Below are 25538 nucleotides of genomic sequence, written 5' to 3'. Positions count from 1 at the left end.
ATAGCAATGTTTCGAATGCTGTGTTTTGCTGCGCAACGTTAGACAACTTATACTAACATTGCTACAACATTGATGATTGTCAAAGCATTAACATTGTATTCCACCAATGTTGATGAAACGTTACTAAACAATATTAACATAATGTCGGTAATAGACAATGCTGCAACATTATCCCGTCATCGTACCTTCAACATTCACATCGAAACACGTGCCTATGACCTTAGCGAAAATGGCATGCACACGAAAATGCTGCAGAGTACCTTAAACTGCAAGTTGTGTCTTCAAGATGCGAAATACGGTTCAAGATTTCTCTGCCACAATCACAATACTTTCTTCATGTGCATCGCGTGTGGCCCTTCTTTAATCTTTCAACTTCCGCGACTTGCCATCACTCATGAGCATGTGCTGAAGCATTAGCGAAGAATGAACGAGAAAACTATTTGCCAAATCACTGCACTGCAAGTTAGCATGCTGACTTGCCTGATTCGGGCTCGCGATACGGCACATGATGCAACCTGAGCATATCTTGACAGTCGTCACTTAAAATGAATAGCATGCAAATTGCAGGCATGGCTTTTTTTTTCTGTATTAATGTTGCCTGTTGCTGATTTGCGAAATGAAAACACAACTGTCTTGCTAATGTAGCACGGCCTCTGACGTTCGTTATTGTTATTCAAATATTTATTCATTGACAGCCAAGCAAACAATCTGCTATGTGTCATAAAACATACATTTTTATAACCTGTTTATTTCAAAATGGTTTGTGGTAGGCATTGTCATAATTCTTTAAAATCAACTTAAGGGCATTTTAGAGGCCACTGTTGTGCTGTCTGCGCGCAGCGGAAGTTTGAGACGCCATGCACCATCTCAAAAAAGTCGTGAAGGCAAAGGTGCAGCCGACTAAATACCACCAAAAGAGTAAATTTTGGGTTCTTTTCGCACAAAGCAAGGCCAGGCCAAGCTGTGCAACTCAGATCGCCGCCATCTTCGATGTCTCCCGAGAAAGACGCCTTCACGCTAGACCAAGCGCACAAAGACTTTATACAGGTGTCGTTGTCAGATAGGAAGGAGACGCGCATACCGCAAACGTGACCTTAGTGGGTCCTACAACAGCAGGGCTGGTGTAAAGCCGGCCAGCTTCTTGTAGCAAAAGATGTCACTCGCTCCCCTGGCAGCTCCTTTTATCCCTTGTTTCCCCCCCCCCCCCCCCCCCCGATCACAGCCCGTCACCTCCGATCCTTGACTAACCAGACAGGTGAGTTTTTGGAAGAATAGGGGGTGAGGGAGCGGTGAGTGCAGCAGTCTTGTCCGCTAACGCAGCCATTCCTGCAGCCAAGGAATGTCAGCGTACGGATGAAGAAAGGAGTCACACAGAGCGCGACCTTAAAAAAAGCACCTGTTGAGCATTATAAATTTATATAAAAATTTCTGAGAGCATACATGTTTCAAGCAGATGCCTACATTAGGCGTTGCACCTAACCAATAAAGCGCCACAATTCAACGCTACTCTGACGCCACCTACTCCGCTGACAGGGACGACCAGTGTGCCCGCCGCCCAAAAACATGTTTTTTTCTCTCTTTTGTCATGTATTTTGTAAAGTGCACGCTGTGCTGGCTATTTTTCTCATCCTGTGCGAGTACGACCTTTGAAAGGGTCTTTCACTATGGCTCTGTGCAGCACTGGAAAACATGGTGAGTCCTATTTTTGGGTGTATTTTTTTTTGTCGAGCTCTGTCTGTTGACCGTCTGAACTTTCACCAACTCCTTGCGTGCCATACAGCTCGCAGAGCGAGAAGCTATTAATCATACTCGAAAAATCAGTAGTCATACAATGAAATCGTCACCCGATTAAAGGCAGCTGCTTAGATTAAGCAGACACCAACAACACCAACGTCGTGCAGACGCAATTGGATTTTGAGCGCCATGGATCGATACCCGCATGAATACCTCGAAAACCTGATATGGGAGCATGAATGGGCCAAGAAAATTCCCTTAATAGTGCGAATGTATGTAAATCTCTGACCCAGTCCGCTACCACATGCGTTGAGCATATTGAGGTTCGATCACCGACCTGTGTAGCGCGCGTTGGTTTTAAAATAGGAGAAAAGAGCAAAGTGAGCCCCGCAACTGTCTGCAGCTCAGTGCAACATCTCAGCAGTAGCTCACAAGAAAATGGGATAAGGAGCCGGGATTAAATGCGGTATTCAGGAACCGACCTTAACATATCGCGGTTAGGGTACTTACAAAAGGACGAGTAAAGAATACGTATACGGAATGGAGAAGGTGAGTTTCGGAAACATATCTTATCCTGTCTAAGTGCGTCTTATGTAAAGTAGCCTTAAGTTGACAAGTTTATGCCCTGGGTGCGAGGGTAGGTAACTTTTTGCGACAAAATAATTACTTCAAGCAGTAATAAATAAGTTTTATTGCTAAAAACCAACAACAGTACGCTCGAAAGCACCCCCATGTACAACAACCTAAATTTTATGCTAAGACAATGTTTGCGTTTGGTGAAAAACATGTTTGTCATCTGGCCCCATTTGTTCAACACCCGTCGACACGGGATTATTTTCTCCCTTGATTATTTAATTGTTTGAGCGCTAACCATATTTTTTTGCTAAATTGAACAATAGAACGGTGCACCAAGATGAACTTCACCGACGAAGAACGCGGTGTCTTGACCGATCTCGTCAGCAAATACCATGCGGTGCTGGAAAAAAAGAAGACAGACGCCGTGTCTTTACAGCAAAAGCCAGAAACATGGGAACAGCTCACGACTTCCTTCAACAGCCAACAAAATGTGTATCCCCCTATGGCGAAACAGATAAAGAAGTGCTGGGATATTCTAAAAGAGAAGTGGCGCCGTACAAAGGCTGACGACACGCGGGAACTGTTCAAGACAGGTGAGTTGTTATTTCATTTTTCTGTAGTGTGTTCCGTATGAGAAAAAAATGTTGCCAATCGAATGTAGAAATGGAGCCGTTTCTATTGTTGCAAATGAACGCGCACTAAATGATCTTTTTATGTATGTTTTACGTAAGTACGAACGTCTACATCTCAAAGTTACATGTGTGTACTTGTCGCCTGCTGTATTAGGAAAAGCTCAGCCTTATATTTCGAAGTATTACCAGGTCTTGCCCTTGCACATTTTTACTTTGATGCATCCCTGTTTGGAGACTTAATCAGAAAGAGCAGTTTCAGTGCATGCAGCAAATAATTAAATTGACAAATTACACCCACTAAAATATTTTGCAACAGTTTTAAATGAGTGGCATGAGGTTTATTATAGTTAGTGATGCCATCAGTTGCTTCGAGTCATTGTGTATGTGGTGTTTAGCCAATTGGAATCGAGTAATGTTGTAGCATTAAAATGTAGAGTTGTTAGTACTTTGAAATACTAGCACAAAGTAAAACATTGCAATGCATACAGGACATATACAATACCTTTCTATGTTTGCAATCGTGCGGAAGGCTATGAATGTCACTCGCCCTGCAACACACACTTGTTTTTGACATCTTTAAAACAGCATGGCAACTGGAAACGTAGGACAAAAGGTGCTGTTATCATGATGATTGATACACTTATTTTGCTCTTCATCAGGAGGTGGCATGTCTGCTCAAAGCTCCATGAGTGAGGAACTTGAGAGGGTTGGAGTGGTAGCATCACACATGGCCACATGGCTCACGAATTCCTTCGACAGTGACCATGCTGGCCATGTGACACCTGTCAGCTCATACACGCCAGCTGTGGCAGCCCTACTGATATCGCTTCAGCCAGGGTGGAGCATGGAAGTCAACGGCAAGTATTATTAGATGTTGCATGTCGACTGGTAATTTGGGCAGCTGCATGTGTTGCAGAAAGACAAGTTGAGACAGCATAGGTGGGCACTTTATTCCCCATTTAAAAAAGCAGTACTTAAAGAAAACATAAGCTACATTATAACATCACAATGCTGAAACAATGTGCAAAACAGAGTAACACAAGAACAAATTGGTATGACACAAGACTTCTGTCCTCCTATTTCATCCTTTTGTTACTTTGCGCTTACAACGCGCTAGAGTGCTTACAATGCGCTAAAGTCAGGAAGTTGCGGTCCGCGGTGGGTGAGAAAATGAATCGAGTCGTCACACGATATCCGAAGGTACATGACAGCGCCTATTTTCGTATAGGCTGCACAAAATTAAATTGTGGAACCTTCTCAGCGTACCAGTGCTCTCATGCAACAAAACTGGCTTTGACAATTAAACCCTTGCTGAATAATTACACGTGCTTATTCCCATTGCATGATTTTTTTTGTGTGTGGATCTTGCACAATATCACTTACAATAGCACTGCATACTAAATGGATAAAAATATAAACGATTCACAAGATTTTGTAGCCACAAAGCAATTCGATGTCATCCTCTCTATTTTTCAATTCCCAGCATTGTATTTTCATAAGAGGTTGATATTTGGGAGCAAATTAATATAACCCTGTCAGCGCAATTGCAACTTGCCTATCTGTCGTAGCAGTGATGAATACTGCCCGAAGAAAATCACAAAGCAAAATGATGATGGTTTAGAGACTTCTGTCAATCACATACCCAATGTTCTATCAGCGTCACTGAGTACAGCATCTAAATACAATGCAATATCAAGCCATGGCTTAAATATTTGAAGCGCGCACTCACCTGCACATTTGGTAAATTGTGATGTGTAAAGTGACACCACACACACTAAATGATGCAAATGAACCAGACAGCTGTGCAGATTTCAGTGCAGTATCCCTACTGTGCTTATGCTTGTCTCTGAAGAAAGAAGCATTGGCACGTGTTCCGCTGTAGCTGTCATTGCAGTGCCAGATTAGTGAGGCCATCAGCTTGTGCAAAGCCAGCAGCCACAGTGTTGTCAATAAAGCCACAGCTTCATTGATTTTCTACACGTTATGGCAGTTGAGCTATGCATCGTCTGCAGTGAATTCCATCAGGCTGTCTCTCTCATCTGATGTGGTCATATAGTAACACAGCATCGTGAATAGGTGGTGTGGAGGAGGAGGAGGCTTAGACTAGCTCTGCGAGGTGATGGCGCCCCCTCTTGTGCCTCGCCGAAGTCAGCCCCATGTTTTAAAAAACATTTTATTATTTCAGATAATATTTGCAATTACTTTTAGGTTATTTTTATTTATTATATTATTTTAGACATTGTTCATTCACTTTACCCTGGGTTCGAGCACTGCTAGCCTTATTAAAGCCTGTACTGAGCATTTCACTGAGAGTGTGATGATGCACCATAAAGATTGATGGGTAACAAGCCGAGCCCCTAACGTGCTTTGCACTTAAAACAATACTGAGAACACTGTAGCTGCCCCAGACTGCACCAGAGCAACAAATGTGAGGTGACATTACTACAGCACAGCAGAATGAACCTTTGTATTTTTCATATTAATCCCATCACTTTGGTGCAAAATGTTCACTTTGAAGCCACTAAATCTTCTACTTTGCAAATTTTTGCCAGTATGCTGTCTGCTGACAAATGCCTGTGAAGTTTCCAAACAGTTTGAATTACCCTTAGCCCTTTTCACATGGAAGCCCATGAACTAGAGATAAGGCCCTAGAGAAATCTAGCCTATATTTGGCATATGTGGCTTCATCTCAAAATCCATAAGCCCCAGCAACTATTACTTTGTGAAGGTTTATGGTTGCAATTGCAGTGTGTATAAACGACCTATCATGCAATGAACTTCCTTCACGGTGGAGGAGCCCCAGACAACTAGGAAGCAAGCAGGATGCTGAATGAAGATATCTTCAACAAGAAGCTGCACCTATGCCAATGTCCGCCTGCCTATTTTATGCACACTTCAAGAAACTTGACAGCATGCACAAGTTCAAAGAAAGTTTATCAAACAGGGTAATTGAAGCGTTGCCTTTGTGCTATCTGCTGCCAAACGGCGTTTCACTGAAACAATGTGATCTTGTGCCTACGGAATCACCAGTGTAACATTTGCAAACACAGTTACCAAGAGACTTTGAGACTTGGTTGTCTTGCAACATATCACCAGGACATCAGAAATTATAATTTGTTCCCAACTTTGTTTTTGTGGACCATGAAGCTTTGGCACCCGACTTGTCCAACAATCTCCTCTCTGATGAGCGTTGTATAATGGTCATATGATCCTCTTACATTTCAAAATATTTGTTCTCTCATATACACCCATTTCCCAACTATTTGGGAAAAGTGTTTATTTTAGGCAGCAAAAAAGGCCTTCAGCAAGTGGTTCCTTCACCTCCAAAATAATACTCCTCACTATGGACGTGGCCACAACATGCTACACATTTCTCGAAATGCACCAAGAAGTTGGTCGAACTCATATTGCTCGACTCGAACAAGCAAAAAATGCTATATAGGTCATTACTTGCCTACTGCTTTGCATGACAATAATTCCCAGAATGAGTGGGATCTCCCACTTCTTACCAGGATCCCATTTGGGAAACACACTTTACTCTATGGTGGGGCGCATTCCCTCTTCCTCCCCTTTCCAACAATGCATCGCTTCGGGAGGAAAGTAGATGGGCAGCAGACATGTGAACCTCCCGCATCATTCCGTTCCTGACTGCAGAGTTCAAAAAGTGTCCGTCGGGCGCTGTTGACAGTGGAGACGAAATCTGTATCGTCCGCTCTATCAAGCCAAGGTTGACCAACAGCGCAAGAGAAGCTTTGCGAGTGTTGTGAGAGCGCAGATTTGCACCACCAAAGCTGCATCAGAACCTGGTGTGGGCACCTGCCACTGCGAGGAATTGTTACCACCCAGCAGGTAGCTGGCATTTCTAATAGAAGGGACCAAGGGAAGGCAACGACAGTGCCGCCAGACTACAGTGAACTTCGCCTCCCGAGGTCAAACTATGACTTGACCGCGTGCGGCAATTCGTTGCTAGACTGGTGCCCAACTCGGTGGACCTGAATGCCCTGGAGGCAAAGGTAACCCCGGACTTCAGTACTGAACTTCATTATCACAAGGTAAATGCACGACTTTTCGATCATCAAGAGTCTTTCTGTATAACAATGCACATGCACAATCCTCTCCCTCTGCACTAGTGCATTATAAAAAACAAGGGGGTAGCTAACCTTGTTTATTCATTTGATCTGTATGCCCTGAGACATCTTACTGTAATCCTTAGCAAATGCATCGTTCGGAAAGCAACTCCATTCGCTTTACTTCAGAGGAAAATTTTAAAAAGCAATGTAAGCCATTTAAAAATTATTTCCAATTGACTTCAACTGCAAAACGAAGCTTTAGCATTGAACATCGACAAAAATTAACTTCGATGTAGATCTAATGAATCTGTAGTGACAGTATCACGCCTGTCATCAGTCACGCTCTGCAACTGGCCTTTACATTTAGTGCGAAATATGCGTTGTTCTGAGCATCCATTCAGGAGAATGCGGCATGTAATGACAACCCTTCGTTCAACAATTTAAGACAACAGTCTGTCTGCACTCTGTATGTTATCGCTGCATCAAGCAAAAGTTGAGGAGGAGGGGCAGAAAGCATGATGAATGCATATACTTTATCTGACAACCCTATAGTTATGAATGAGGCAGATGTACAGTGCATTTTCCAAACAGTATGTACCCTTCCTTTGTTATATGCAACACACGTATACATCCACAATGCAGAAAGGCTGCTTGTGTTCATTGTTTTAGTGTCACATCACTGTTCTTTTCAAACAACATATGCGAGTGAGTGGCTGCAATACTATGTTTGTGGTCCTCTGGTTAGGCTCGGCATTTTCAGGTGTCGCTAACAGTGTTGTCCATGCTATACATATCTTTGGCAAAGTGGCCAGAACCTATGATGTTTCTTGTTGGCAAAGAAAACCTGCAAGATAACCATATCACCTTTTGCAACATTTTCTATTTCAGCAATTCTACCAGCCTGAAAACTCAATAAAATGCCTTTTAGACTGCATTTGAGGCTGACAAGAATATCTCATGTTTTACATCCCAAAACTGCAATATGATTATAAGAGATGCCATAGTGGTACGCTCCTGCACTATCAACCACCTGGTGTTTTTTAACGTGTGCTGACCTCGCATAGTACACGGCCCTTTGGCATTTCCCGTCCATCCAAATGTGACTGCCAATTTGTGGCTGATAACGTACAGATGGCACCTCTGTGTATGCATCAATGCAATGCAACAAGGAAACTGAGTTAGAATTCTTGCGTTGCTGCTTCTTTACCGACATTTCTCGTAAAGTTGCACTGCTGTAGTTTGCCGTATGTCTGGCTCATGGGAAACAGATCAAATAGTGTACTGTGATGATTTATTTACCACTGCCTACACAAGCAGGCATATGTAATGTGGCTTCACTTGAGCTGAATTCAGGCATAATTTACATGTGGCAAAAGTTGCAGACATCACTGCTTGATGATGTGAAGGCGAAAAACAGTGGTGTGACGCTTTTCGGCGACAGCCACTCAGACTCACCAGGACATGGTGCGAAATATGGCACATATTCACTCCTGGAGACTCCTGTAAATCAAATAATCGATTTCAAATTGTTCAGGTATGAGAAATAGTATAAAAATGTTAGTTTAACAATGAGACGTTACTTATGTGTAGAATTTTATGTGATTAACGTGTAAGTCAGTGCCTGGCAACAAGGGTTTGTGACTAGTGAAACCTTTCATCAGAATTCACTGCCTGAAATTTTTCGTTTCAAACTCAAAGCAAATTATTAAAGTGTACTTTTGGTTGCTCAAAAGTTGAAGTTTGAGACTGCTACAAAATTTAGTGGACCACTAGAGAAATAGAACTAACGCTTATTTTTCCAAAAAATTAATGCAAGTTTTCTAATTTAAAGGTGCTACTTTGAAATAAAGTACTCGAATCAACTTTACAGGGGTCATTATTAGGACAAACAAATTTGGGCACATGGAACTGTCAGCTCTGGGCTGGACCAGGCATTGTGGAAATGCCGTTGCTTGCTAGTGTTATCGCAGCAAGACCCCTAACCTTGTGGTGAGCTCGCTACTCACCCTAACAAGAGATCATAGCGTGTTCAGGCTTAGCGAGCCACAGGGCCGCGCAGAGTTGCCATAGATGGCTACGTCTTGCCAAATTGGCTACTTAACTACCCCGTCTGGCAATGAAAATTTTAGGCTGGCTCTTTGACTACTTTCTGGCTACTTTGGACTTTTATTTAGGCGCATTTACTAGCCAATTTCTAAATATTTGTTGCAAACAAAACAGCAAGCAAGCATAAAGACAGACCCATTGATTCGAAGCTTTGCTGCCATTTTGGCTCATGCGCGTAGGTGGATCCCTCAGGCAAGTGGGTTGACGGGCGTACGAGATCCCTATGCATGGAACAGCTGAAAAAAACAGAGGGAGGAGGTCACGGGCATGTTGGCATGTAGGCCACCCATGCGTGGCTAGCACGCTCAGGCTATTATACGCTCGCGACACTGCTAAAGACACTCACTACTGATGCTGTACGCCACCTGATGAACACAACGCACATGTAACGTACTTTCTTTGTCGCGCCCCTAAGTCATGCGCTAAGGCACAGCCATGTGGGCAGTGTAGCACGGCGTATCGCTAGGACATGAGAAGCACGATATCGGCACGAAAACACTTGTGTAACCAGCAGAATTTCTGCTTTGCACTTGCAGCATGTGAAGACTACCATCTGTCGTGGAAAAACACGCCAGCACGAAGCGCACGTTCCGAGAATAATGGAGAAAGGACAAGAAACTGAGCGGTAGGCTGAATAAAAATGATACTTCAGGCCTTTCTTTTAGCGGCGGGCTTCATAGGATTTTTTAAAACCATGTGTTACAGGCTAGCCTTCACCTTGTGACAATAGAACAGCCGCCTACTGCAATTGCAACATTCAACCCCCCCTACAGTAATCTGCTCAAGCACGCGGAAACCAAAAAATATCATGAGTCTGCAGTGATCTTAAGTACGCAAAGATAATTGCTGAAGCTTCTAGTCAATTTGATGATTGATTGATATGTGGGGTTTAACATCCCAAAACCAACATATGATTATGAGAGATGCCGTGGTGGAGGGCTCCGGAAATTTCAACCACCTGGGGTTCTTTAACGTGCACCCAAATCTGAGCAAAAGGGCCTCAGCATTTTTGCCTCCATCGAAAATGCAGCCGTTGCAGCCGGGATTTGATCCCACTACTTGCGGGTCAGCAGCCGAGTACCTTAGCCACTATACCGCCGCGGCGGGGCACAGCTTCTAGTCGCTTCTGGTCAACAAACTATGAAAAGGCTCGTCGAGAGTCAAGGATTGCCTTGTACATTGCCGTGCACATGTATATAAATGCTGTAGATGAGCTCAGCGAGATTCTTCATTCTGAATTCCAAGGATCTTGAGCTGCACGGAACGAAGTGCACTGCTATAATTATAATTGTTTTTTTCCTCACACATTTTATGCAGAGCGTGAGGAAAGAACTGAAAGGCGTCAGTTACTCGCTCATAGTAGATGAATCAACTGATATATTTAGGACAAAGCAACTGTGCATTGTGGTGCGATTTCTGAATTGAGCAGAAAACAAGATTGCAACCACGCTGCCTGATCTCGTAGAGCTGTCTGACGAAACAGCGCAAACACTTCATGATACCGTAATGAAGACTTCAGACAAGCACAGTCTGCCAGCCAAGAACTGTCTTGGACTCTGTACCGATAAGGCGAATTCCATAAGTGGTAACCACAATTCCCTCCCTCTTCAGTTATCTTCCTGAGGACAAGAAATTGGTCTTGGTAAAATGCGCTTGCCACAGCCTGGACCTTGTGGCGTCCAAATTGATGGAAACAATTCCCTGTGCTGTCGAGCACTCGATAAGAGAAATGTACAACTTTTTTGCACACAGCAGCTGTCAGCAAGGTGTTTAAAGAGAGAATGCCAGTCTGTCAGTGGACGATAAAAGTGCAGAGCTGCTGTCAAAACTTCAATCTCTTTCATAGACAAGATGGCTTGCTATTGCTGACTGGATTAAAAGAATTTCGGCGCAGTACCAAGCACTCAAACAGTTTTTTTAAAAGGCAGAAGACTGTAGCTACAACGTGCACATATTGCAAGAGATGTATGGAGAGAGAAGGAATCATGCTAGCTTGTGTTTCTTGCCCCAGTCCTACATAGCATAAGACGGGTGAACAAAATGTTCCAGACAAATTCAGCCGACCCACTGGTTGTCTTTCAAGAGTTTTAAACTTACATTTGGAAGTTCTGCGATGAATTTTGCACCCATCAGTTTTAAGGCACAACTTAACAGCGAGCCTGCTATCACTAGACCTGGTGAAGGTAAAGTCCACATTTCTGCAACCAGAGGTAGCGAACTTAGATGATGTCTTGAAAGAAGAGCTTTCACTAGCCCTTGTAGAACACCAAGAGGTGGTGAGAGAGCGCTGCTTTCCGTTCTTGCAGCAAATAACGATAGAACTAGAGCAGCAGCTTTCAAATGCCTCCTTTGCACTACGAAGGCTGCATGCCATCAATCGGCATGACATAGACAGCAGCACGAAGAACGACAAAAGCATACTGAAGCTGCCACTGCATTTTTTTCAAATGTTGCTCGATCGAGGTGAAGTCAGAAATACAGCAGCTTCAGAAAATTTGTGTTGCACTTGATCACACATCATCTTTGACATTTTGGAACGTAGCAGTATCAACAAGCACACTTTTGGTGAATGCTCTTTCCCGCACTTGACGCAGGGTGCACTAAGAATTTTGACACTTTCAGTTTCTAATGACAATGCCGATCGCATATTCTCTTGTGCAAACGTGACCAAAACTGATATCCGCAACAAAATGAAGCTGAACATGCTCGTGGAGACTCTACGAATCAAGTTTAGTTGACGACTTCAAGGAAAAACTGCGTCAACCTTTGTCGTTCCTAGTGAGTTGTTAGATAGAATGTGCTAAAATACTCTGGAAAGAACTTGACCTATCCCAGATAAGCAATGTGTACACAGACTAATCATTAAATAGTCTATTTCTTTTATTCCAATGTGCCTTGGCTTGTAGGCGAAGCAGAAAGGAACGAATTTTGTGCTCTTTACTGCGTGCTGATTTAAAATACTATTCATTGTTTAAAAATAAAATAAACTCTATTCATAATATCACGTGTTCTATTTGGCTACAGATTTGGCACTAAGATTATATGGCGCGGCTACTTTTTGCTACATTTAGCCTCAATTCTGGCTCCTTTAAAAAACCTGTTCAATGGCAACCCTGGGGCCGCGTCTCTGTCACCTGCTCACGTGTAGAGCACCGCTCTGCGCATCCTCATCTAACAAAGTGTTTAGCGCGGCGCGGCAAAACAGACACTGTTTCATCCTAGCAGTAGACAAACACTTCATTGCCTTTGGCAGCAGCATAAACAACAGTACAACGTCTGCTCCCGGGACGCGGGGAGCAAAGGCTCCCGCATGCGGACGTTCACAATAAAAGGAAGACCACGATCACGTCGCAGCTGGCAATGGCGACCTTTCACATGCCGGTCGAGAAAAAGTTCCTCGCAGCTATGCTGTGCACTCTCATGATGGCCCCCATGTCTGCTCCCGAGGGTCAGGGCAAACCTCCTCCGCGTAGGGCTCCGGCAAGTGAAGCTTGGTGTGGTTGGACCACTTCAAGCTCTAGGCACCGCTCTTTCGCTTACAGTATCGAGGCTAACACAGAGGTAAACACACAAGTAAACACACCTACCGGGGATGCTTGGGCATCCAGTTAGGCTACAATCCGGCGATTCCCATACAACATATTGCCACGTTCCATTTTCAAGTTTTGTTATCGCCCCAAAACACTACACAATTCTCAGCGCAAAACGCGCTTGCAGTTTTCAAGAAGCTTCTGGACTTTAGTAGATCATTTCGATAAGATCACGCCCACTCTGCGAACTGTACAGATTATTCTGGAACCTACGTCACCGCCAGCGATAAAGCTAGAACATTCGATGGCAAGAGTATAAATGTCGACGCACTTTGCTGCTTGTCAGTAGTTGATCGACGGCCGGCGCTCCGTTCACTGCTATCCGTGCAAGACGGCTACTGTAATCGGATTTTCCATTTGCCGGGCACAGGTTCGCCCAAATAAACTGTTATATCCCAACACAAAGTATCCCATCTTCGGCCACGTCACGACCCCGTGACATCTGGTGGAGGTGCTGCTTCGTTCATGTATCGGACGCCCCCGTCAAGCCGTGAAACCAGCCCACGTCGCGGAAAAGACACCGACGCCAACCAAGAGCAGTGAACAAGCCGCCGACAGCAAGGTCTCCCACCGGAGTATGGGCCTCTACAAGACAAGGCGCGGAAGACCAAGGCCATGACCTCAACTGCAGCGACAATTACAACCGGAGCGTCCCAGCCCGCAATCGTCATTCATCAACCCAGGGAACCACCAACGTTCCATGGCTCATCGTTTGAAGACCCAAAAACCTGGCTAGAAACATACGACCGTGTGGCCACCCTCAACCACTGGGACAACGAAGAAAAGCTCCGTCGTGTGTACTTCTACCTGGAAGACAGCGCAAGGACCTGGCTCGAGAATCGGGAGTGCACGCTTCGAACGTCGAATGTCTTCTGCGGCGCATTCCTGCGAACAATCGCGAGCTTCGCTCGCAAAGAGAGGGCCGCTGCTCTACTAGAGACCCGGGTTCAGGTACCAAACGAAAAGGTTGGAAATTTCACAGAGGAGATAACCCGCCTATTCCGTCACGCTGACCCAGACATGGCTGAGGAGAAGAAAGTTTGTTTCCTCATCCGAGGGGTCAAACAGGAGCTCTTCGCGGGACTAATGAGAAATCCACTGAACACTGTCCAAGAATTTGTATCCGAGGCGACCACCATCGAAAAAACCCTCAACATGCGTACCAGACAGTATAATCGTCGCCTGACTCCAGAATGCACTGCTGCTCAAGCCAGTGACTCCGAAGACCTACGTAAAACGATCCGAGCGATCAAGCGGGAAGCGCTGCGCAAGCTGTTGCCTTCAGGGCAGCCTAAAGTAGATTCGATCGCCGACATTGTGCGAGAAGTTCGGCAATCGCTTTGAATTCCCCAAACACCGCTGCCCGAGCCAGAAACTATGAGCTACGCCACTGCAGTGAGCGACAACGCTCCTCCCCGTCTACGCCAAAACACCGCCCTGTCGCACCTCCGTCCCTAGACGCCACCTCCTCCACCACCCCCACCGACGTCCTACCGTTCACCAGAGGGCCAGCGCAGTGAGCCGAGGAAAACGGGCGTTTGGCGTGCACCTGACAACCGGCCGCTCTGCTACCACTGCAGCGAGGCCGGGCACACATACCGCCGTTGCCAGTATCGACAGATGGGACTGCGTGGCTTCGCCGTCAATGCACCGCGCCTGCAGCCAGGAGAACGGCCACGTGACATCGCCGACTACCTGGCAGGAACTCAATGGACAACACGAAGTCCTTCCCGTTCATCGTCGCCCAGCCGCCGCATGTCACCGCACCCCCGGCAGTACTCTGGCCCAACACGGGGCCGGTCTCCTAGCCCGTATCAGGGAAACCCCCGGCAGTACTCTGGCCCAACACGGGGCCGGTCTCCTAGCCCGTATCAGGTAAACTAAGGGCAGCAACAGATGGAGGTGCGGTTGCTGTGCGACGAACTACCGAAGATCCTCCGATGACGCCGACACCGCGACGGAGCTTTCCGAACACAACGCCAACCAGGCAAAGCCCTGACGGCAAAAGCTCACTTATCGAAGGTCGCCTGACGACGCAACATGGAAGCAACGAAACAAGCCGACGCAGCTGTGACCCGACGCCACGCCATAACTGTAATGCGAAACGGCGAACTAGCGACCTCGACGTTCTTATTGACGGCCACAGTGTGACCGCTCTCGTCGATACTAGAGCCAACTATTCCGTCATCAGTGGGTCGTTCGCAGCGAAGTTAAAGAAAGTTAGGACAGCTTGGGAAGGCCCTGAAATCCGCACAGCCGTAGGCCATCTCGTAACGCTTGCAGGAATCTGCACAGCGGGAGTCACCATTAACAGCCGTATTTATCCCACAGACTTCGTAGTCCTACAGCGTTGCTCGAGAGATGTCATCCTTGGTATGGGCTTCTTATGCCTCCATGGTGCTGTCATCAACCTAAGAACAAGGTCGATAACGTTATCCACGGAAGAAGCACTACCGCCGCGCACGCCGTCAGGAAACCATGCCTTGAATGTGCTCGAAGAAGAAGTCACCATTCCGCCTCGCTCCAGCGTCATTTTTTTTTCAGTCAGCGCCCCTAAATCACCTGACTTGGAAGGCGTTGTTGAAGACAGTCAGCATCTGTTGGTCACCCGAAATATTTGCGTCGCAAGAGGAATTGCAGAGCTGTGGGAAGACAAAGCAACGGTTATGCTCATAAATTTCAGCAATGAGTACAAACATGTGAAAAAAGGAACAACGGTCGCATACATCGAAGAAATTGTGGACGCCACCAGTGCTTTCGCCCTCGCCGATTCTGCGGGACCTATTCAAAGGAACCAAGCCCCTCCCACAGCTTTCGACGTCAATCCCGGACTTCCGAACTATAAGCAAGAACAACTCAAGGCCCTACTCTTGCAATACGAAGATTGCTTTTTAGCATCATCAAAAATTCGGCAGACCCCAATCACGAAACATCGCATCATAACCAAAGAAAATGCCAGACCACTCCGTCAGAGTCCGTACAGGGTTTCGACGCAAGAACGTGAGGCCATGAAGAGACAAGTTGATTAAATGCTGCGGGATGACATCATCCAGCCGTCCAAGAGTTCATGGGCGTTCCCCGTGGTGTTAGTGAAGAAAAAGGATGGGACCCTATGTTTATGTGTTGATTATCGCCGCCTGAACAAAATCACAAGAAAGGACGTGTATCCTCTCCCACGAATAGATGACGCACTTGATCGGCTCCATAACGTCAAGTACTTTTCGTCAATGAACCTCAAGACTGGCTATTGGCAAATCGAAGTCGACGAAAGAGACTGTGAGAAGACGGCGTTTATAACACCAGACGGCCTCTTCGAGTTTGAGGTGATGCCCTTCAGCCTTTGCTCAGCGCCTGCAACTTTTCAACGCGTTATGGGTACAGTACTGGCAAGATTGAAGTGGCAGACTTGCCTTGTGTACTTGAACGACATCGTCGTATTTTCCTCGAGTTTCGACGAGCATCTTCGGCGCCTTGAAGTTGTACTTCAAGCCATCAAGACGTCCGGATTCACACTGAAGCCAGAAAAGTGCAGATTTGCGTACAAAGAGCTCTTGTTTCTGGGGCGTGTGATTACCAATTCTGGAGTCCGTCCTGATCCACGGAAAACAGCCGCCATCGCTGACTTCCCACCGCCCACTGACAAGAAGGCGGTGTGCCGATTACTGGGCCTGTGCGCCTATTATAGGCGGTTCGTGAAAAACTTCACCCGCATCCTAAATCTACTCACTAACCTTACCAAAGCCGACGTGGAGTTCAAGTGGAAAACACCGCAAGAACGCGCTTTCCAGGAGCTTAAACATCGCCTCCAGAGGCCTCCGTTACTTGCTCATTCCGCCGAATTCGCCGAGACAGAAATACACACTGATGCAAGCAGCGTAGGTCTTGGCGCCGTTCTTGTGCAGACGGCTGACAGACTTGAAAGGGTTATTAGTTACGCCAGCCGATAGCTATCCAAAGCAGAAGCCAATCATTCCACAACAGAAAAGGAGTTCCTCGCCATAATCTGAGCTACGTCGAAATTTCGCCCCAATCTCTACGGCAGGCCCTTCAAAGTTGTGAGCGATCACCACGCCTTGTGTTGGCTAGCCACCTTGAAGGACCCTTCAGGTCGCCTCGCACGATAAAGCCTGAGACTTCAAAAATATGACATTACCGTCGTTTACAAGTCCGGCAAGAAACACTCCGACGCCGACTGTCTCACTCGTGCGCCTGTCGACCAACCACCACCCGACGACCCGGATGACGACTACTTCTTGGGAAAGATAACTATCGACGACTTCGCTGAACGACAGCGGGCCGACCTGGAACTTAAGGCCCTAATAGAATACCTCGAAGGCAGGACTGCCGAAGTCCTGAAGGTATTCAAGCGCGCACTTGCGCTGTTCTTCCTGCGAAACGGTCTTCTCCAAAAGAAAAACTTTTCACCGCTTCGAGCCAAGTACCTCCTTGTGGTGCCTTCAGCTCTGCGACCAGAACTCCTGCAGGCACTGCACGACGATCCGACAGCAGGGCACCTCGGTGTTCCTCGCACGCTCACGAGGATACAAGAAAGGTACTATTGGCCACGTCTTACCACCGACGTCACTCGTTATGTGAGGACATGCCGGGACTGTCAACGATGCAAGACATCACCGACAAGGCTGGCGGGACTTCTGCAGCCAATTGAACCACCTCACCAACCTTTCCAGCAGATTAGTATGGACCTACTGGGGCCGTTCCCGACCTCGGGTTTCAGAAACAAATGGATCGTGGTAGCTACCGACTACCTCACCCACTACGTCGAGACAAAAGCCCTGCCAAAAGGCAGTGCATCCGAGGTAGCCAAGTTCTTCGTCGAAAATATCGTCCTACGTCACGGCGCCCCAGAGGTCCTTATCACCGACAGAGGAACGGCATTTACTGCTGACCTAACTCAAGCGATCTTGGCATACAGCCAGACAAACCACCGCCGGACGACAGCGTACCACCCACAGACCAACAGCCTCAACGAGCGGCTAAACAAGACGATCGCCGACATGCTGGCAATGCACGTCGATGTCGAACACAAGACGTGGGACGCCATTCTTCCATACTTGACCTTCGCATACAACACGGCGGTGCAGGAGACGACGCAGACATCTCCATACAAATTGGTCTATGGAAGGAGCCCGGCAACGACGCTCGATGCCATGTTACCCAACATCACCGACCAAGAAAACCTCGATGTGAGTGAGTACCTTCAACGCGCCGAAGAAGCCCGACAACTCGCACGTCTCCGTATCAAGAATCAACAGACGACCGACAGCCGCCATTACATTCTTCGACGACGCTTCGTGGAATACCAGCCCGGTGAACGTGTTTGAGTGTGGACGCCGATACGCCAACACGGACTACATGAAAAGCTTCAGCGACGGTACTTCGGACCGTACAGAGTGGTTCGACGTCTCGGCCCGCTTGATTACGAGGTTGTGTCCAATGGCATCATAAACTCTCAACAACGCCGATCGCGACCTGAAGTCGTCCATGTCGCGCGCCTCAAGCCGTTTCATGCGCGTTAACAAACTGAAAGTGTTTTTTTGTATTATTATTATATTTTAATTTATTCATTGTACTTTCTTGCATTATTGTTGTACCTTCATCTTTAGTTAAAGCACTGGGACGATGCCTTTTTCAGAAGGGGGCAATGCCACGTTCCATTTCCAAGTTTTGTTTTCGCCCCAAAACACTATACAATTCTCAGCGCAAAATGCGCGTGCAGTTTTCGAGAAGCTTCGGGACTTTAGCAGATCATTTTGATAAAATCATGCCCACTCTGGAAACTGTACAGATTATTTTGGAACCTATGCCACCACCAGCGATAACGCTAGAACATTCGATGGCGAGAGTATAAATGCCGACGCACTTCGCCGCTTGTGAGTAGTTGATCGACGGCCGATGCTCCATTCACTGCTATCCGTGCAAGACTGCTACTGTAATCGGACTTTCCGTTTGCCGGGCACAGGTTCGCCCAAATAAACTGTCAAATCCCAACACAAAGTATCCTGTCTTCGGCCACCTCCCGACCCCGTGACAATATATTTCCTTGTTGAGTAGTTTGCAGCCTGCTTATTAACAGGTATGAAAGTGCTGTAACCATTACCCTTATTACCCTTATGTGCATTACTTTCGTTTTCTGCACCATTTCAGGTTACAGTCCAAATTTTTATACAACATGCCGCATCTGCAGGTTGGGGGAGTACATTTTTAGTAGTGTCAGTCAACTCTCCCTTGATTATTTATTCTGCAGGCTTTATTAGCACATGTACCACAGAGATCTGCCCTAACCCAATTAGGCTGTTAACTCACTCGAAGTATTTAATTACGGCCATAGGTCATGACAAATTTACAACTTTATGTGCCAGTGCATTTTTAATCGCTAAAGGAAATACTGCATCAAACACAGATCAATTGTTTTCTGAACCAAACTGTCATTATGATTCAGAGTTTCAACATTTTTTTTATTTTTCTGTATTTCGCCTAGTTTTTGCAGTGTTATAACACTGCCAATTCTTTTAGATATTGTCTCTGCTACAATGTGCTTCCACAACCTACGTATTCCTAATGCAGATGTCTTGAGGATAGTCAAAATGGCTGAAACTAACAATGAAAATGTATTTGAAATTTGCCAGAAAAAACTCAGTATGGCATACACAACTACTCACTTCATTGATTATTCAGACCACATAAAGAAGTGCGGTAATTCAAGCTCTAAGCTCAACAATATCAACGAGCACATTCATTCGTACGGCAGTTTCCTTTTGAAAAGAGATTCCACTAAGCAATTACAGTACACTACTATTAAATGAAGCTCCCTTGATTCTTTTGTCAATGCCCGAAAATGGATATTCTTCCTATGTCTCGGGAAGATCATTTTTGCCACTTCGAAAAATACTTGAGCACGAATTGCAACACACCAAATTGTGCACAATGAGATGCTTTTTCTACGAATGTAGAACAGAAGAAATATTTTGGAATGAATGAAACTGCAAAAAGTGTAATATTTGATTGCCAGCTAGCAACCAGTGCAATAAATACATTATACATATAAAAATAAATAAAACAAAGAATAATCAGATTATATATTTTGAAAATATATGACCCAGAAACATTAAAAAAAAACATTAAATGTTGTGAAAAATGTTTCCACTCAAATAGAAAGATAAAATAGGAACGAAGGTGCTTCTTCATTACTCATGCCATGTGGTGAAGCATTGGTTGGTTTTTCGTCAAACAGAAAAGAACTCCACTTTTCTTGGTATTAATTTTTTTTGCGATAAGAGCCTACAGGTGTTCTAATATAGATGTATACCCGTGATGTGATAAATACCGTTAAAATTAAAATGTCCAACGAACTTCACTATTTCCTCTAGTGCCACCTCTTTTGATGATGCACCTCACTCCGCATAGCTTAACATTCTACTATATGCATGAAAGCATCTTTCTTAGCATTTTTATACATCATATCAAAAACAAAACAATATATTATGCACAATGCTACAACGTTTAGCGCTGCACTGTAGTAAGGGTGAAGATGCGCTCCGGTGGCCTACGGCATCAGCACACTGCGCCAGCCCACCGCGCCTCAGTGAGTGTGGACCTCGTACGTAATCATAGTAGCTATAAGATTGTACACAAAGGTCAGCAGCTACACACTTGGGGTGAGGAAGACAACTTGACACCGTAATTAAAACAAACCCATTAATAGCTGCTCATGTCTCAAGGCTGATGCAAAACATCATTACCATAGAAATTGAAGCTGAGGTACTGTCATCCTTAAACTTTAGGCTCGTCCCCAATCAATGCAGGTGCAGTTACAAGACTGTTTCAAGTGGCATGCGTTTTTCGCAGCACAGGTTCGTATCCATGTGCTCATGACCCCGCTGCCATGGGAGCAACTAGTGACACTAGATGCTGCCCTGTGTTTGATATAACAATACAAGTGAAACGAAAGCTGCTAGAAACTGACTGAGAAAGCCACCTCCATACTTTATACATGCTGGGCACATTTGAAAACATTCTTTTATAGAATAAATTTTTTCTTACTCCTAGCAACAGCTCTCTAATAAATAGCTGGCATAAATTTCTTGCAATTATTACTGCTCAACACTGTCGGATTGCGTAGCTGACACCTTAATTTGACATTGGACTTGCAAAGGTCCTTTTGATTAGAGAACTGTGATATTACTGTAGCACAACCACGAGGAGCATGCACTTCTATCAAGTTCACCAGCCAAGTGCATTTGCCCAAGAACACATGCAAATTAGATCGCGCAAAGCTCTGTCAAAAATCACTATGTTGCCAAAACAGGCAAACTGATACCTGTGTCACACGGGCGTGCAAAAAGTCTTTTAAGTAAGCGGTATTTTACGAAGTTGAAAGACTTTTAACAAAGAGGTGTTTGCGGCGCAGACACACGGCAGCAACGATCTCCTTTTAGCATTTTCGTTCGAAGACGCTAGCGGAAGCGTGGCGCTGGCAGTTAAAAGAGAAACAATGAAAATTAAACGATGTATCACAATGTACAAATTAAAGACTTGTTGCACTACTCGTTTCTTCAAATAAATTTAGGAATAAGAGATCAAGAAACACCAATATGAAAGTTTGTTGCACTAGTTAAGGAAGCATTCCCATAACTAGCGACGTGCACAAGTCCATCTGGCACCACTGGGCTTTTATTTACCGTATTTGTTTTTCGCTGCTCTCGACTGCTCTCGACACGTTATGGGCGACCGTACGGGGAGGAAAAGCGAGGATCGCAAGCCTCACGGCCTGCCTTCTCGCTCTGGAAAGCGAGGCAGACGCTGCAAAAGCCGCCAAGGAGAGGATAACGTGTCTGCTTCCGACCATTGCAGACGCTGCCTTTTCCATGGGGCGCCGGCTGCTTGATCTGCGGAGTTGGCCATAGACGCTCAGACTCGGACCACATGAATGACGGCAAACACACGACTGCCACACTTTCCTCGCTTCTGCAAAATGGCACGGCGCGAGAACGAGCGTCACCACGTGATATTGCCGACGCATTGTAGCTGCTTACGAGAGTAGAAAAAAAAACCATTAAAAGAGTTCATTACACCTTCTGCAGGATATGAAATTTATTTTTACAAAGAGTTTTGGTGACAGAAAAATAAGCGTTCGCTCTTTTTTTCCCACCACTCGAAAATTGCTGGCGCCCACTGGTTTCGAGGCTACTCATTTGGAGCCGTAAAAGAGATCGACGAACTCCGCTTACGAAAAAGACCGCTTCTGAAAAGGAGTTCGCTCTGTGCCGTGTGTCTGCTGTCAGGAACTCCTTTTCGGAAAAAGACCGCTTACTTAAAAGACATTTAAGTGCCCGTGTGACAGGGGTATTAATCTGGTTCTGAAAGTTGAGTGGATGGACAAACTGCAGTCTACGCCCGTCACGACGGACCCTCATAATCTGGGAAAAAATGTCTGCTGTATCTTGAGTATGCAGTATCTAAAGAAGAGGGGGGGGGGGGGTTGGCGATCGTGTGGTCAAGATCGTATCGAAATCTTATTGAAACCCTTTTTTAATAATAGCATTCTTGTCGATAGAACGGCTGATTAAAAATAATCTGACGAATTATAGCGATGAAATTAAAGAAAAAAGTTTGACACCGACGGCAGCGGCAGTTAATACACTTAAGGGTTCTTCAGTACACTGCTTGAGGCAGTTCCTACCTTTTTTTCATTGCACGAGAAAGGTGCATGTGAGCAAATAAATTTCACTGGACATGACTTTTTATTTAACAAAATAATGCGTGATGAGGGCCTGCTTAGCTCCTGCCAAAGAAGTCACGGCCACCTTATGCTGCGTTTCAGAGAGCAGTAGAACTTCTGCAGGGCAATCACCTTGCTGCTTCAGAAAATATCCTTTCAGGGCCTTAATGTAGTTTGTGGCCTGGGTCGAAAAAAGCTGAACAGAAGCTTCAGCCTCCTCACCGCTGTCGTCTTTTGATAGCCGTTCAGAAGCGTTGTTAACGAATGCTACAATCTCGTCGTCTGACAGTTGTTTGTTGTCGATGATGGCATTGTCAAAACCCAGAAAGTTTCTTGGATTTGGGGTAACACACTGACTTAACACACAAGGATCTTGAGGTGCAACGCTGGTATGTCATTCACCCAGCAAAAGCCTGCCTTCCTAAAGCAGTTCCGAGTAACATTGCTTTTCAGCTGTGCCCCATCTGCCGGAAGAATTTCCACAGGAAACTTGACGTCAATTTTCGTTTCCCCCTTTGCCTGCATGTCAAACAGCAGGCGCAGGATAAGGCTGGTCCGGTACGCAACCTCAATGGAATACACCACACCTTGGTCGATTGGCTGCAGTGCCGACGTCGCATAAGGCGAAAAGTGCGCCAGCTTTGTAGCCTCAAGTGATGAGGGTTGCATGCGAGACAAACAGTTGTCTAGAAAAAGAAGCACTTTTCTCTTTCTCCATCTTCCTGCTGAATTCGAGCAGCCAAGCATCGAACAAATCTTTCATCATGCATTTATATTAGCCTCCCAGTCAAAAGAGAGGCTTTGCATGTGACCTTAGGCATGAGGCCACTTGGACTTTCCGATCACCAGAAGTTTCACGCACTGGAAGCCGTTCATGTTACAGCAGAAAAGAAGAGATAAGCGCTCTTTAGAGCACTTTTCGCTGCCACACTTTTCTCCGGAAAGTGTGTACAGTATGGTCCACTGTTAGGGGAAACAAGTGAGTGCACAACTGGCGGTCCCCGAGGCACTAACTGCTGGCGATAATTGTAATTGCGGAGCATACACAGAATCGCAAGGGCGGTACTTGCCCGTGTCGCCTGCTACGTCCCTGTGCTACGCTCGGCGCGCGCTAGCGACAAGCTTCCTATGCTCGCTGCATCGACCATCCATTTCTGCCTGTTATCAAAAGCGGCTGGCTGGTTCGAACAGCGCTTGGAAGGCTAACGACTACATTTTTGGTAAGCACTCACACTAGGCTACGTAAAGGATAGGCTTCGTTATCGCTTTCACGGAATTCTACAGATGGGGGTGCATTTTTTCGCTGATTGCATTTTTGGCGCAGCTGCGTCATGGCTAGAGTACCTCAGGGTGAAATGCTTCGAAAAGTCGAGCTGTACACCAAAGAATACAGTTAGCGTGCTGTCACTGCCATCATAAAAAGATCACTTAAGACTGTAAATAGAATTATTTAGGCCATTGGACATGAAAATAGGATCAAGAATGCCCCTAGGAAAGCAAGGCCACAAGTGACAACTGCAGAAGACATGGATATCTTTGCGTAAGTTGCTGATAACCTTCAAGCTTCAGCTAGTGAAATACGCCAGTGCTTTCAACTGACAGCTTCAAAAACAACTGAGAAGCGGTGGCTGGTTAAAGCAAGACCAAAGAGCAAGATGGCAGTGCAAAAGCCGCTACTGACAAACGTAAACAAATCAAACCGGCAGCCTCTCATTTGCCCATCAGCATGAAGCCTGGTCTGCTGACGACTGGAGCCGAGTGGTCTTCAGCGATGAGTGCGTATACGTGGTCAACTGGGATAAGCGGACTCTTGTCTGGTGCCCAGATTGAATGTTTTCTCCAGTTTCTAGCCTCACCACAACTGCCACAGTAAAGCAATGTGTATATTTCATTCTTAACGCACCAAAGTCAAAAACAAAGTATACAAGTCTCACAGAAGCGCCGGGATCGGAACTCTTTCAAAAATAATACGTTACATGTCATACGCCCAATGTGCCACATGCGTCGGTTGGAAAACATGCTTACCCCAGATATAATAATCTGAGAATAAAACCCTTGATTTTGAATTAATCTAAATATTGTCTGGTGGTTAACGTCCCATATTCACGATACAATTACGAGGGACGCCAATGTGGAGGGCTCCGGAAGTTTGGACCTGGGGTTCTTTAGAATACAGCTAAATCTAAGTGAACAAACCATAGCATTTTTGTCTTAATAGTAATCTTCGGTTTGCTGTTTTGTCTCGTAGTTCCTTTCATTATTAACATGATTGGCATTACAAGACCTGAGCGCTACGCTATAAAATCTTCTACAAGATTTGTTTTTCGTTGTGTTTGTCACTACTGTAGGCTCAGGCCCGAGTATGCGCAACAAGTGGCAAAACTGTGGGGGGCGTTTGGGGATGCATTACGCGTGATGCCTCGGACCCCTCGTGTGCATACAGGGGCCCTCACAGCAGACAAATACATCCATATCCTAAATATCGTTTCCCTTCAACATATCACCGGTCACGTTGGTGCACACTGCCAAAGAGGTTGATCACCTGCTAGCTCAGCTCGCAGTGGCTGTCGTCATGTGGCCCTCACAGTATCCTGATTTGAATATTATAGAAAATGTGTGGGGGAATGAACTGTTTCAACTAAATCTTCATTGTCAAATCTACTAATGCCTGTAGTCAATAAGAAGTGGGAGCACCTTAAGTGTGACTCATCCTTTGCAGAAGCCCTTTACAGGTCTCTGCCTGACAGGATGAAGGTCATAGTCGACGCTCAAGGTGGCGTCACCCGGTACTAAAGGAAGTCAAGGACACGCTATTGGAGCACGCAGCAATTTAGGATTATATGAGGACGGAAAACCTCAAATTCATCACATATTTCACTGCACGCCCAAAACAATAAAACCAAACGTCCGGGCCTAGACAGTCGACATTTTTTTCTCAGTCAGTCGACGTTTTTTTCGGTGAGCCTAACACCATGCCGTGCCTTAAACCAAATTAGCGAGCTCTCGCTGAAGATAACGTACCAAAATCACAGCGATTTGTTCAGCTCTGCTCCTAAGCAAAAGTCCGTTAACTGGAATTCCACGAGCACGC

The 25538-nt window shown here is 45.7% G+C and overlaps 1 protein-coding gene across 2 annotated transcripts in view; it reads right to left on the bottom strand.

Annotated features, from left to right (window-relative positions):
• Positions 1 to 2401: 2401 nt before the first annotated feature.
• LOC119169043 (uncharacterized) overlaps positions 2402 to 25538 on the bottom strand; it is a 50381-nt gene continuing 27244 nt past the window's right edge. Inside the window, exons 4-6 of one of the 2 annotated variants that reach the window (XM_075890836.1) lie at positions 9254 to 9354; positions 8468 to 8512; positions 2402 to 7856 (exon numbers count right to left, since the gene is read on the bottom strand). In XM_075890836.1, the coding sequence (XP_075746951.1) occupies positions 7797 to 7856; positions 8468 to 8512; positions 9254 to 9354 (206 nt within the window). In that variant the 3' untranslated portion in view covers positions 2402 to 7796. The remainder of the gene's footprint in view (positions 7857 to 8467; positions 8513 to 9253; positions 9355 to 25538) is intronic. The other variant, XM_075890835.1, reaches the window with a different exon arrangement.

Source organism: Rhipicephalus microplus, chromosome 3, assembly GCF_043290135.1.
Source record: "Rhipicephalus microplus isolate Deutch F79 chromosome 3, USDA_Rmic, whole genome shotgun sequence".
NCBI classification, from domain to species: Eukaryota; Metazoa; Arthropoda; class Arachnida; order Ixodida; family Ixodidae; genus Rhipicephalus; species Rhipicephalus microplus.
Note: the sequence above shows the minus strand (reverse complement) of the source record. Positions and strands in the feature narration are given on the sequence as shown.